The following is a 15315-nucleotide window of genomic DNA, read 5'->3' as shown; positions in this document are numbered from 1 at the left end:
GCCTCGTATCACGGCCGACGTCTGTCGCTTTGTGGCCCAATGCAGTACTTGCCAACAAACAAAATATACAACACAAAAGTCTGCTGGCCTACTACAGCCTTTTCCTATACCATCTCGAGTCTGGGAAGATTTGTCCCTCGACTTCATTACAGGCCTGCCATTGTCTCAAGGGTACAGCGCCATTCTCGTCGTAGTCGACAGGTTCTCCAAAGGGGCACATTTTGGGGCACTCCCACCGCATTAGTCAGCTTACAAGGTCGCTCTTCTTTTCATTGACATTGTCTGCAAGCTTCATGGATTTCTGCAAAGCCTGGTGTCTGATAGAGACTCCATTTTTGTCAGCAACTTCTGGCATGAGTTGTTTCAATTGAGTGGCACCAAAATCCAACTGAGTACCGCGTACCACCCACAAACGGATGGCCAAACGGAGGTCCTCAACCGCGTCTTGGAACAATACCTTCGTTCATATGTCCATCATCGGCCATCTCAATGGACCAAATTCTTAGCACTTGCAGAATGGTCTTACAACACGACCATCCACTCTAGCACCGGCGTGACTCCATTCCAAGTGATTTACGGCAAACCTCCCCCGTCTATCCCTCATTATTTATAGGGCACCTCCTCAGTGGAAGCTATTGATACAATGTTGACAGACAGAGATATTTTGCACGTTGTTCTACAACGCCGGTTACGCAAAGCTCAAGAGGCCATGAAACTCACCGCAAACAAGCATCGTCAGGATGTTCAATTTTCTTTGGGAGATTGGGTTTACGTCAAGCTTCGTCCGCATTGCCAAACATTTGTGGCCCAGGCTCATACCAAATTATCAAAACGATATTTTGGCCCTTTTCAGGTGGCGGAACGTATCAGACCCGTTGCGTACAAGTTGCATTTACTGGCGTCATCCCGGATTCATCCAGTATTCCACGTTTCCCTTCTGAAGCCACATCTAGGACCAGTACTTGAGACCCCAGCTCGGCTTCCTCCATCCACCGCGGATGACCACCCTCTTTTGGTCCCACTCTCCTTTCTCAATTGGAATTGGGATACTTCCGTCTCTCCTTTGGACAAACTGGTCCTAGTCCAATGGGAAGGTTTGGCACCGGAAGATAACTCCTAGGAGCGTTGGGATGATTTGCGAGTTTCACACAACCTTGAGGACAAGGTTGTTTTTGGATATGAGGGTGTTGATAGCATAACTCCTATATCAGATAACACACGAGAGGCCACACCAGACAACATACCAGAGGAAAATAATATCAACAGGCCAAGGAGAACCATTAAGAAGCCCAATTACCTCAAAGATTATGCATAGACTTAGTGAGCTCAATACAGCACGTGCCTCATTTCCATTTGCAATTCAAGTCGTTACTACAAAAGCAAAATAAACAAGTTTTTATCATTTCCATTCTATTATAACCGGATTAGTTATCATTAGTAGTATAAATGTAATAGAAAGTGGAATAAAAATGACATCCAGATTTATCTCAATTATCTTTTTCCTTTAGCATTCTTTGAATTCCCTCCTCCTGTTACTTGTGCCCCATAACAAATACTTTTTATTTTGTGTCCAAGTATTTTTTTTTTCTTCAATTTTTTATGAGGTTTGGATAAAAAAACTTTAGTAATAGTGACATTGTGGGTTATTTTTAACAATAACTCCATTTCTACAATACTCCGACCGTTCCAAAATTAAAATATAAGTCATTTTAAAAAATATATTTTAAAATGTCATTTTATAAAATTAATAAACATTACATTTAATATTTTTTTAAATTATTCTAAATCAATACTTCATGTTTTAATATAATAGTTTTTTTTAATTCTCATAAAAAATTCATAAGTTACTAGTATTTATTTATATATTTATATTATTAATTAATTCCAAAAATTATTTATTTTTTCACAAGTAATATCAGATACAATTAATTAGATGATGAAGTAAAAAGATCCTAATTCATCAAATTTATAAATTAATTTTTTATTATTAATGAGAATTTGTTGTTATTAAGGTAAAGGGATATAAATACTATTTAATTAGAGATAAAAGAATATCTTACAAAAATTACTGATATTTTTTATAAAATTCAAAAAATTGATTATTTTTTTAACAACTTTAAACACAGTAAATGAGTATGAGTAACTTATTTACACTTATTTTTTCTTTTATGTTTTAACTTTTAACTTTTAATAGGCTCAAAGACTTTGGTGAAAATTTATAACGCTCGCAAATTACAAACACTGGGTCAACAGCACTTTCTTATTGGGTGTTCAAAAATCAATTTCATAAATTTTGACAGAGGGTCAGAGACTTTATAGATTGGTGACAGGAAAGGGCTGTTTTCAACTTTCAGTTGACTTCTCTTGCAACTTATTTAGACTAATTTTCTTTGTATAATTTTTACTATGCATCATATTCAATATGCAGATCAGAAAATCGACCCTTGTCGAAGTCTTATTATTCATATGCATGAGCAGAAAAATTGATGTTTATCAACATGTTTAAAGAATCTAACTATTTACTGATTGTGTCTAATTCTTATTGGTATGAAATACGTTATATTATAAAATGGCCTGTAGAATACTTAAGTTGGGCAAATTAAAGGAATTATAAAACATGACATAAATTAAAGAATGTACATGTGCATCGATAGATAATAACCAGCAAAAAATGAAATCAATCCAACTAAATGATATTTATTTATCCATCAAAATAAAATATGCTTTCAAATTGTAATCACTTGGACAACATTCATAAATTATAAAAAAAAAAGTAAACAAAATTAAAAGAAATGAAACTATTTAATCAAACTACAAATCAAGAGATGACAAATAATAAAATTCAAAGACCAGAGGTGAAAGGCACACTGGTGGCAGGCAACCATGAGTTTCCAGCAATAAAATTCCCAACAGTGAATTTTGAGGCTTCAGAAGCACTTGTAATGACATGATAACCCAACCAATTAACACGGTTTGCTGTTGAGGAACCTGGTCCTGTGTTCATGTATTCTCCATAGTACAAAGTACTTAATGCAAAGTTACCACTCCACTCCAACCAACCCTCTGGATTGATCAAACTATCAAGATAAGTTTTCATGAAAACTGTTCTTGAATACTGTTGCCAAGGCCTTCCAAGGTAAGTCCTAACCCCCATCAAGTCCGAGGCAGCAGTAACCTTTGAATTGTGAATGGAAATGCCAGTGTTCTGGTTTGGATCGGTTCTTCCTTGAGCAGTGATTGTGTTAACTTTGTTTGGAGGGTTTCTTGCATAAATGTTACAGTTTTGGAACACAACAGCAGCATTACCAAAGATGAAGTCAACTGTGCCGTATATATCACACTCTCTATAGAATTGTCTATCGGAGTACACATATAGTGTGTCTTGGTAACCTTCAAAACTGCATCTGTAAAATACTGATAGGTCTGATCCAGAACGCAATGCAACAGCTTGGTGGTTTGTTGCACCGGCAGTGTTTCTAAATGTGATGTCTTGTGTTATAAACCCATCTCCAACAACAGCTGCAAAAATCATATATTCTATCAAATGCTTGATCCTTGGATAATTTATTATTTCATTTTCCATCATCAATGGTCTATTTAAGTAAGGTTATCCAGAAGCACTTTTGAGAGAGTAAAAAAGAATAAAATGAATTTTTTTATAACTTAACTCTAATTTATACATAAGTGTTAATTTGTAGAAATTTTCCTGTTGTTTGGATACAAACCAAAAGTGTGTTTGAGAGCTTATTTATATATGGAATTTTTTTTCAGTAGAGGAAACACTCAAAAAGAACTTTTAATCTTATATCCAAATTGGTCTGGTGCTCTTCTTTAAAAGATAAAAGAATTTTTACAAATTAATTTGAATTTAAGAAGAACTACTTTTTTTTCTCATAAAAGTGTTTCTCGATAAGCTTATCCACCCAAACTGTCCTAAGAGATGGATATTAAAGAAGATGAGTTAGTCAGAAAAGTTTATTAGCTTACCAACAGTGGCTGAACGGAAGGTTGTGGTGCCCCCTCCAACGCTTTTGCTACTTGTGATTATGGTCTTCCCAATACCATCTCCCACCAACATTATGTTATTTGCTTTGATCTCAACTTGTTCATCGTATATCCCTCCCTTCACATATATCACATACCTTCCACTGTTACTCTTGGGTGCAGCATTTACAGCTTCACTCACTGTTGTGTACTTTCCAGAGCCATCTTTTGCCACAACTACATTAGCCTTAGAAGCTGGAGAAGAAGCTTGCAACAGCCTTCTATCACCTGGCTTCACCCATGTTGGGAACCCATCTTTGTAACTTGGTTCTTCATATTCAACCTTGTTAAGTGCCAAGGTGTTGCTCAACAACTTGGTAACATTGTTAGACATCAGAGGTAGAACATAGTCTTGAACACCAAGCTCATAGAACCCGGCTTTGCATGTCTCAAGGTTAGTGAGAGCTGTGCTGAGCCATGTTTGGGTATCAACTTGGGAGAACTTGGTGCTAGGGTCTAGGGTTTTGTTGAGTTTACGAATGGTTTGTTCATAAAGCTCAACACAATCAGCCCAAGCAGCGGTTTCACGTGGGTTACGGCATTTTGAACCAAGTGAAAGAGTGTTTGCGTGGCCATTTAGTGCACGTTCTTGAGCAAGTTGCAATGAAAGTTTGAAAAACTCGGATTTTTGCTTGATGGGTTTGTATTGGTGAGTGGGGTTATTGCTCAGGAAATACTCACATGGTTCAGGGTTTGGGGTTTGGCTACACCAAAGTTTAACGTCATTCCAAGAATAACTAGAAACGAAAGAAGAGAGAAAGAAAGGAAGTGATAGTGCTAGGAATAAGCGAAAGGCTATCATGGTTTCTGGTTAATTTCAATTTTTGGTTTTATTATCTTACTTGAAAAATCTTTGATAATTGGAAATGAATGATCGTAGGATGGATGGAGTTTCATGTCGTAGATTTGGTGTCTATTTATAGAGAATGCATGGCGAGAAGTTGTTAGCAGGAGGCACGAAACTTTGTGCTTTTCCAAATCATTTTCGATTTTGCTTTTGCATTTTTCTTTTGTATTATATAATATTAACTACGTACTAGCAGTTTTCGTAGTTTGTGCTTATGTTTTTTTACCTTCACCATGCATGCATTTGAAAGTGATGGAGGATTCAAAATAATTGTCTCCCTTCGTTTCTACTACTGTAATGAAAATTGACTCTTCCAAAAGTTTTCTTTTTCTTTTTAAATAATAATATATTGTTTGGATTCTGTAAGTATTGTCTTTTTTTTTTTTTTACAAGGAGTTGATTTGTTTACCGTATTTTAATTATTGTATTCCGAAGGATATCACAACACACCAAATTCCATACTATTTGGGATAACTTTAGTTCATATTTTTATATACTATTTTATGATATGTACTTTCAAAGTGAATAATAAGAGATAAAAATTTCATTCCTAACCGTTTCTTTTTCTTCCCTATAAATATTGACTTTCAGACCATATTTTACTCCTATGGATGATGATCAATTGCCAAAGAAAAAATATTGGTTTTTTAATGTTATATTCATTTGCTCAAAAATATAAATATATAAATAAAAAAAAGTCGTAGAATTTATCCTAAAGTAAAAAAGTTTGCAAGCATTTACGAAGAAAGGAATAATATGATTTGAAATTCAAATAAAACGCAGCCTAAGAAGTTTAAGACTTCAAAATCCAGTGCCACTTGTTCATAATTAGTTGATTCGGACTTAGATTATTAGGGACACCAACTGAATTGATCACCTTACAATATAAATCTATGTTCAAAGCTTAAAACAACGGACAATTTTGTTGCCATGTTTGGAACTGGAAAAGGCAAATTATAGGGTCAAGTTGCAGCCAGCCTTTGCGAAACGGATGAATCTAATGCTTTTTTTGGTTATCACTGTAACAAATTTATATAAAAAAAAAAAAGGATACAATATGTTTTATACTTTCGGTCAAATTTGAGTTTAATATTCAAATGTTAACTTTCATCAATTTGATTGATTTATTTCTTGAAAAAATAATGGTTTCTCATGATGAAAAACGTGTGTAAGGAGAGACAAAAACCAATATTTTTCTAGCGGTTATAAATTGTTCAAAGTTTTTTTACAGTTTAAATTGATTAGAGTTAAACTACGGAGACTAATTAATATTAATTTTTATCTAAAATAAAAAAAATTAAAAACGTATTTTACCTTAAAAATGGAAAATAAGGAAGCGTCGGTGCAGTATCTTAAATGATTGATATAATTAATTATTTATTAGTTTGATAATGGTACTTAATAGATGTTAAGAATTTTAACTTTCTACATCGATTGCATGCATGTAACCAGTGTAGAAAATACTTTTTTTTACATTAAAACCATTGTTAATATTTATAGAAAATGTTTTTTTACATCAATTATTTATACTTATAAAATGTAGAAATTCAAAAATGACTTATAGTTGATAGCACTACTCAAGGTAGTATCTCCTACATAAGGACAAATGAGTGTCAAAAAAATAACATGTTGAGTTTCACTTTATGGTCATCGTTGACCTTAGAGTATCCACAATAGTAAATTCTACTATTGGCTCTTAAATTATTTTGTTTGGGTTCCAAGTTATCACATCAAGACTTTAAAAACACTACCAACTTTTTATTGAAAGAATGAAGAAAAATGTTTTATGAACATTCATTATGCTATAAAATACTTAGAGAGAGAAAAAAAATATAGGTATTATAGGATATAGGACTGGCTTGGACCTCCTTTTAATAAAAAAGAAGATCGATAGAGAGAAATGAAATATGTTAATAGGGTGTTTAAAATAAATGAGTGTTTGTATATCTTGCACAACAATAAGGCGGCCATCAAAGCCTACTCCTACTAGGCCAACTTCACCATCTTCTTTGTCGCCAAGAACATGAAGGCATCGTCGAAGATCACCGTAGTGCTTGGGGATTGCAAGGAGCAGTACAACAACGCCTTGGAGAACCTCCACAGGGCCATGAAGGTCATTCCGCCACACGATCTCAGCACCATTATCGTTATGCTTAGTGTTGTTATGGTGGGTGTTTCTGTGTGCGATAATGGGTTTGAGGAGCATAAGGTTAGCGTTACTGCTAGTATTTATCTTTCCATTGCTTCATTAATCCCCTATTAGGAAGGGTTTGCTCTATTAGGAAGGGTTGATTTTCTATTAGGGTTTAACAAGAACCCTAAGGACTATGCCAATCGCTCTACCATTCAGTGGCATCGTGTCTCAGTTTATCCTCAGAAATTAAGAGACCTTGTCACCGAACATGTTGTTCCCACCCTAAGGTTCATATACTATCACAGGTAAAGTTTTTGTCCCTTTTCCCTTTGTTGCTCCTCTCATATTTTCTTATCTCTGTTATTTTACAAAGGAGTTGGAGACATAGGAAGGGAAGTTTGTTTTATGAAAAATGGTAGAATCGTTACTGTTCAATGTTCACATCTCAAGTATTTGTCAATTTATGGACTCGTTTCACGTTACCATAAGTGATAATGTATGGTTTTGATTTGTTTTATGTAATTATTTTTTTGGACTTGTTTCATGTTCCCATAAGTGATAAATTTTTCAGACATGTGTCAGTAACTCATGCATATAGTTTTAAAGCATTCTATTTTTCTAGAGAGTGGATTGTAGGTAGTTTTGGAGTTAAAATGTTGGTATATATGCAAATATAAGCATGAAACTTCTCAGAAACCAATTAATTATTGATGGAATACTAGTTGAGGTTCCTACATGATGGATTCTATTGATGGAATAATGTTAAAAATTAAAACCTTAGTTTCTTTAAGAACATAACAAATTATTTGGAAAACTTTGCGGAAAATTGTATTGTGTTTTAGGAGAATGCTTGTCTGATTTACTATACTAGATTTTGTAATTAGATGAAGGATGGTATAATAGATATTTGGTTGTTTGAATAATTCATCAACAAAAGGATGTTAGATTATTTAATCTAATATTGGTTCATGTAATTATGAAATTATTTTAATGAAAAGATTGTCTTATGTGATGATTGTTAGACTTAAAATTATATTAAAATCATTGGGGATTATTTTTCAATTATTAAAATAAATCTATCTCTTCTCACTTCATTAAGGTTAAATTTTGGCATTAAGGAAAAATGTTTTGAAAAAAGAAGTTTTAAACGTTGTCTCCCTCTCTCTTTAAAAATTGACGTTCTGTTGTTTCTAAAAGGGTGAGAAAAAACACTATAAAATCAAAGAAGAAAATGCCAAAATCAAGGATCTCTACATCAAGAGTTTTGCACGATGGATTTAGATAAGTCTTCTAAATCCTCTTATGAAATTTAGATTATAATAATAGTGAGAAATATGTTATCTAAGATCTTGTAGTGTAATTTCTTGTATATTGAATTAAAGAAATTATACATGAAAGTATAATTTTGCTAACAATTGGTATCAGAGCCAGGTTAGGGATAATATTTTCTCCATTTACTTTGATTACTTTTTCGTTCGAATTTGATATGTGTTGTTTTTTATTCACATGCACCGCAATTTATTCGTAAGAAGGTGCAATAACCATTCATTGGGTGCTATGGATCAATTTTTTAATTGGCCGTGAGAATGCTGTGAAATGTTATGATTGTGCTGATGTTCTTGAATTATTAGCAAAGTTATAATTGTGGTGCTGCGGTTTATTAGAATGTCATGAAATGTTCGTGAATTATGAGAATAAAATTGCATAATTTTCTCTGAAAAATGTTTTTACCTAAAGGAATTATTTTGGAATTACAAAATTATAGTGAGATTCGTTAATCATCAAAGTTGTCAAATCTATGGGGATTTTGCAATTCTAAATTATATGATTGAGTGATATAATGATGCTATCATTTAATCTAATAAAGGATACATCTTACCTTTAAATGAATATTTGTAATTTTTAACCAATTGTTGATACTATTTGCTATGTTATTATGCAGATAAATTAGAAGATGCTCAAGTTAGAAACTCTAAGGAAGATACTTAAAATTATGATAAAGGCATAAAGCCTTTGGCTACTGTTAGTTTATATGCTTCTTCCGTTCCAAATTTCACGTTGATATTTGCTTTATCTTTATTGTATAGTCCAATCTACAGATGAATCATTTTCACCAGAACGGTTTCATAGTGATGAAAATGAGGAAGCTATTGACCCTGAAGAGGACTAAGCTCTATTGGTAATCTTTAAACATGGTTTTTAACAATAATATCTTTGTGTGAGTGTATTTGTGTGTGTCAAGTGTATAGACTAACTCTATAATGATGGTACATTTATAGGACCGGGAATGCATAGTTGTCAAGGAAGAGCAACAGAGACGAATTCTGTAAGCAATGACATCAAAGCCCTCTCCAATAGAGGATAATTTTGAGATGAAGGCCATGAAATCTATAGGAGCTATGGAAGATGGGGATGCAATGTTTAGCTTTGGTGTTTTAGTGAATCTAGGATTCACAAGTATCCTGTCTTGGTTATTTATGTAAATTTGATTCTTTGTGAAAATGTCATGGAATGCTTGTTGCCTTTTATGATTCTTAACAATTTACATGTTTGATAGATTTAAAAATACTTAGCTCATTGTACAATCGAACAAAGTTCAAGTTATGTCAGCCCTTAAATTTCAGGAAGTTAAGATATAAATAAAATGCATTTCAATTTTAATTTGAAACAAACACATTTCAGATACCATATCATTCTAGAGTAGCTCTATCAAGAATGTTAGCACTAAACCACCACATCTCTAACTTAACCAAACTGTGACTTCAATCTTCAACTTTGTAGTACCACTTTATTCCTTAATGACAATATAAAACATCATTTGAGATTCAAGTCAACTTTGGGCTCAAAATGACTTAAGAAAACGGGTTTTGAGAGGTGAAATCTGAATCCATTATGAGTAACATCATGTAGACCAAAATAGATTTGAGATTGATGAAAATAGAGTTGTAGAAACTAGTTTCATGCAAAAATTCCTTACTAGTCAAAATCTAAGTCATTTGATCTCAAAATGAGCTAGTTTTTTTTACCAGATTATTGCCATTGTGATGGCTCTTCCTTCTATTCTTTATTTGTTTTGTCCCATCCATTATCCTTTAACTAGTAATTTAGGTTCTATCCAAGTTTCAAAGCTATTTTGCTTGAGATACACAGAAAATTTGACACATTATCGTGTAATATGCATAAACATCTTCATAATTAAGGTTTTCAATAACTACTTTTGTTTTCTTCCCTTTTGAGTGCTTTTAAGATATTGTTCTCTTATCAATATTAGAGTTTAATTTTTCAGTGTAAATATTTTTATTCTAATGAATTGATGATATTTAATAAATATGTATTTTATTCTAATTCATGCTTTGGCTATTGGAGATTTGATCTTTTTGAATCAATTGTTTTGAAATGCCAAATGAAAAATTAGCTTTGAGTAGTGAGTAGCTCTTCAGTGCCTAGGCAATAACTTAGTTGCATTGACTTGGATTTTGCACATATTAGGACCAAAATTAAGATGGAACAATTGATCTAAGTTCAATGTAACTTATCAAGGTCTCATTGATCAAAATGCACATATACTAATCTAACGTTTCACTTGTATTTAACTTAAAAAGTCTTACTTTCATATCTAATGATGATTTTAGTTTTTATCATGTGCTAGGGTTATTAATTGGTTCAAAATATACCACACTTAATTGGACATGTAATGAATTTCTTAAAATCCATAAACTTTTGTATCTCTTACATATGATACCACTTATTATATTTATATTTTTGTTCTTTTCAATCCCTTACTTTTACTGGTATTAAATTAAATTTAATTGATTTATGGTGTCCACAAATTATCTTTGATTCAGTATCAGTCACCATGCGTTTGTTAAGGCCTAGGCAAAAGAAATGGTGCAATGGGCACCATAAAATTGAACCATGTGGTCCTTAAATGACTAGAATTAAAGGCACTTCTTACCTTACCTTATCAATCAAACACAATATTAGGATGAGAAACTAATCCTTATTTCTAAAAAGGAGAAATGAGCTCTAAAACAACATTTTTCTTGCCATTTAATGGTCTAGAAATAAATGCAGAACCAGAAATGACAGCAGAGTCCTTAATAGATGACCCCATCTTTGTACTAATAACTGAGCTTTCTTTGTTTTCTCAACTTTGACCACTTGGCATGCCACACTACGTTGTGTTTTCAGCCATTACGCTTTTGTGTTCTACTAGTACTATATAATAATGGGCACCTCAGGGTTGTTCACTTGTTTGTTTTCTCGTATATCTCAGTGTTGATCTTAAAGGGGAAAATGAGTACTTGGGTTTGGGTGTTAGTCTTGGTAATGTTCCAATGTACCATGGAACAAAACTTAAAGTGTTAGATAGAAAGGTGAGGATAACAGAGTTGATGTTAAAGTGTGTGAGCCGTAGTCTTAGAGTTGTTGCAATTGTTCTTATGGTGATTGATTCCCAAGTCAAAGAGTTTTTCTCCTTTCAAAAGAAAGCTAAACTTACAGACATGAAAGCTTTAGTGTGAACTCTTGTTTCTTCTCTTTTTAATATAATATTCTTTGCATGTTCTTGGTAGTAGCGAGCGAACTAACTTTTGGCTACTCCTTAATTCAAGGATTGTGTTGTGTTGTGTTGTTAATATGGTTAGGGGAAATGTACTTTTTAGCAAGCCCTTAGCTTGGCCCTTTCTCTAGTGGTTATCGGGTAACTATATGTATTATATTTCACTCTCATCGCTTGTTTGGTTTGTTTCACGGCTAAAAGTAACACAATTTTTGTTTAAGCTTTTAATGTGTCTTTTAAAATTATAGAGAGGGAAATAAAGAGAATAGACCATATTTTTCTTTAAAAAAAGACATTGTACATCGATTATGTAATTAAATGATATAGAAAGTGGTAATACAACATTGATCAAAGGGAAAATCGATGTAGAAAAGACACTTTCTATATCGGTTTTAGACAAAATCGATGTTGTATTGATACTTTCTACATTGGTTAAAACCACAACCGATGTAGTAATTGACAGATTTACAATTTTTGACTTACTTCCTATATCGATTTTAGGAATAACCAATATAAAATGCATTTTTTACATCGGTTGTAAAATCGATGTTGAAAGTGCTTGACTTTCAACATCATTAGATACAACATCGATTTTGAAACCGATGTTAAATATCTTTTTGTAGTAGTGAATAAATATGCCAAAAAAAATTCTTGAAACATAATTTGTTTCTCAGAAATTTAATTATTTAAAAAATAACAAAAATACAATATACTACTTTTTGGTTCACTAAATTAATACATATATATATAACAATAAATATTTAAAATAAATTTTTATTTGCATTTTTCTCATGCCTGAAATGTTTTCAAATGTGTTCTACCAAATTAATCTGCTAGAAGTTGTTGATGAATTTTCTTTTTTAACACAATTGCTTTCCTTTTTAAATATGTTTCAAAATCAAAATAAGAACCATTAGATACTTCGGTGGTTGGCATACTATTGTTAAGATGATCATAAGAATAATCAATATTATCATTGTATGTGTGTCATTCATCTTCAACAATCATATTATGCAATATGATGCATACACACATTATATCTTTCATTGTATTCATGTGTGAAGCAAGTGTTAGGACACATATAATTGTGAATTGAGATTGGAGCACTCCAAAAGCTCACTTGATATCCTTTCTAGTTGATTAGTGTCATTGGGTGAATGACTTTCTCTTATCTAACATGCATTGGATTTCATCTGCCATATATTGCACAGTTGAAGAGCTTGTTCTTGCAAAATGACATTAAACAAATTAGGTTGGTTTAAGGCATTAATGTCATTATTTGCACCCGCAACATAAAAAAAATACATGTTAAATTTACAAGTCTTGTGATGCAACTACTTTGAGTATAGTTGTGACTTTACCATGATCACCTCGAGCAAATTGATCTTTCCAAACTATAGGACAATTATTTTTCATTCCTACTACATACAATCAACTAAACCTAATGTACCTGAAAAGCCACATACCTCCCTTATTTGTAGAGGTGTTGAATGTTGTTGTTAATATTAGGTCTTCTCAAGTACTCAACCCAAGTATTTGGTTCACACCTCTTACAAATCTCGCTAAGCATTCTAATGTAGTAGTTTCATCAATTCAAACATAGTCATCTACATTGTCAGCAGGTGATCCGTAAGCAAGTATACAAAAAATACCTGTGTATTTTTACCATGATGAAAGACCCATTTGACCAGATACAAACCTTGTTTGGAATGAATCATCATAATTGTCCAGGACATTTACAATTCAAAGGAAAAATGCATTTGCATTTGAAACCTTCACTAAAATTGAACCTCTAATTTTGTATTTACACAACCTTTAGATTTCTCTCGGTTCGGCGTATGTTGGATTCATTCATTTGCCATTTCAATTGAAAACCTATCAAAAATAAATCTTTGTTCATGTCTTTTTTTTTATCGATAATTATTGTTCACTCTCATCTAGCACTTCAGAATAATTAAGATATTTCGAATTCTACTCAAATCAATAATTTATTGATACTTAAATAATTAGTTTAGCCTCGTATCATTTATTTTAAAGATGTACTAATTATAATTTTCAAAATTAAAAGAACGTATTATGCATAAAATTTTAAAAAATTGCCAAACTAAATAAGAGCCTCTCAACCAAATTATATTCAGCCAGACCTTGGAATAACTTTGGGCCGGGCCATTATAATTATAATTCAATCAATTGCATGCACACACCTATACTCCACAAGTAACACTTGTATTGCACAAGTAGCTTGCATACACAATATTCTACTTTGCCAATTGTCAAATCAACCACGCTATAACTTCAGTATCAAACACGTTGCCTCAAAACACCATTTTCAATGACCTCCCACCGAATGCGAGCGCATCTCTGACTTCGCATCTTTTGACTTTTCTTTACCCTTTAATGAACATCAGAATATATGATCTCTTCTTAAATTTCTAAGACAACTCAATCAATAAATTTGTTAAACATGCAATAAAAGTGTACAAATTTAAAGTTTCGGATTGTACTTAATTAATTAGTTTATTTTATCTTCATTATTATTTCGTCTTTGTTTGATAATGTCCATCCGGTTAATGATAAATACATTCATAAACATGATTTAAGTTATAATTACAATTGCAGTTACTTTATGATTATCAAAATTGTGATGATAAGCAATACATTTTTTTTAACACAATGATAACCAATACATAATATGAGATAATTGATTAATAATTTTATTTTTTAAATATATAATCTGAATTTGATTTGTGTATGAAAAAATATTTATAAAAAAATAAATTAATAAATAAATTTTAATACTATCAGAAACTAATATTTAACTCTGGACTGAGAAATAGTGGGGTTCACATGTCCTTATTGTATAAAATGAAATGACGTTATCCTTACAGTTTTATTTATTAACTTGGGCCTTAAACCGCACCGTGCAAACTGACGCAGCCATCGGAAATGCCCAGAAAAACCTAATAACTGTAATCAGAGAGGGAGACTTGATTTACATTAGAGTTTAGACTCAAGATTAGGTCCAACTTATTTGTTAAATAAGTTAAGTTTTTTTTTTAAATTATTTTAAAAAATAGAGTTAATAGATTAATTGAATTGAATTTGAATAATAATAATAATAATAATAATAATCATAATAATAATAATTTTATTATTACTAATATAATATTTTTAAATTATATTTTTGGGTTTTTTAAAACCTTAAATAGTTAAATTTTTTTAGATTTATATTTATTATTTTATTTAGTAGTCTTTATTATAAAATAAATTTTAAGATTAAATCATTTGATAGACTTGAACCAAATAAATAAATTAAGTGTGAACCTTTAATTTGATAAATAAAGTAGGTTCGACCTTAATTTGAAACCTAACATTGTCAAATTAATTTATTTCTAACCTGAACAATAACCATGTGTGCATTATTTTTATACAAAACAGTTGAAATTTTAATTAAGGGGATGCATCATTAAATACAACATAACAAAAAGAGGTTTATTTCCTAAAGAGAACAATTGGAACTACTTTATAGAATCATGAGGTCCAGAATAAAAAAATAAAAATCACATCTTTTGGGATATGCAATCCACACATCAAGGTGAAGGGTCTACATTTTATCTATTATCAAAGTAAAAAAACGGTTAATTAACTAAAAATTATCGTTAATATTTATCTAAATAATATTTTAATATTATCATCATAAAAATTAACAAATTTATCTAAATAATTATA

At 31.6% G+C, this 15315-nt stretch overlaps 2 protein-coding genes across 2 annotated transcripts; one reads left to right on the top strand and one right to left on the bottom strand.

Annotated features, from left to right (window-relative positions):
- The first annotated feature begins 643 nt into the window (after positions 1–643).
- On the top strand, positions 644–1315 carry LOC113001254 (uncharacterized). Its single transcript, XM_026128067.1, has 2 exons — positions 644–1094; positions 1212–1315. The coding sequence occupies exons 1-2, from the start codon at positions 644–646 to the stop codon at positions 1313–1315; spliced, it is 555 nt and encodes a 184-aa protein (XP_025983852.1).
- Positions 1316–2661: 1346 nt separating this feature from the next.
- On the bottom strand, positions 2662–4846 carry LOC100819641 (pectinesterase 2). The gene is made up of 2 exons (XM_003521892.4): positions 3988–4846; positions 2662–3519 (listed from the first exon to the last, which is right to left on the bottom strand). Exons 1-2 carry the CDS (start codon positions 4844–4846, stop codon positions 2843–2845), a joined length of 1536 nt encoding a protein of 511 aa, XP_003521940.1. The 3' UTR covers positions 2662–2842.
- Positions 4847–15315: the final 10469 nt, after the last annotated feature.

The sequence above is a fragment of the Glycine max genome, chromosome 3, assembly GCF_000004515.6.
Source record: "Glycine max cultivar Williams 82 chromosome 3, Glycine_max_v4.0, whole genome shotgun sequence".
Taxonomy (NCBI): domain Eukaryota; kingdom Viridiplantae; phylum Streptophyta; class Magnoliopsida; order Fabales; family Fabaceae; genus Glycine; species Glycine max.
This window is presented reverse-complemented; position numbering and strand designations above follow the sequence as displayed.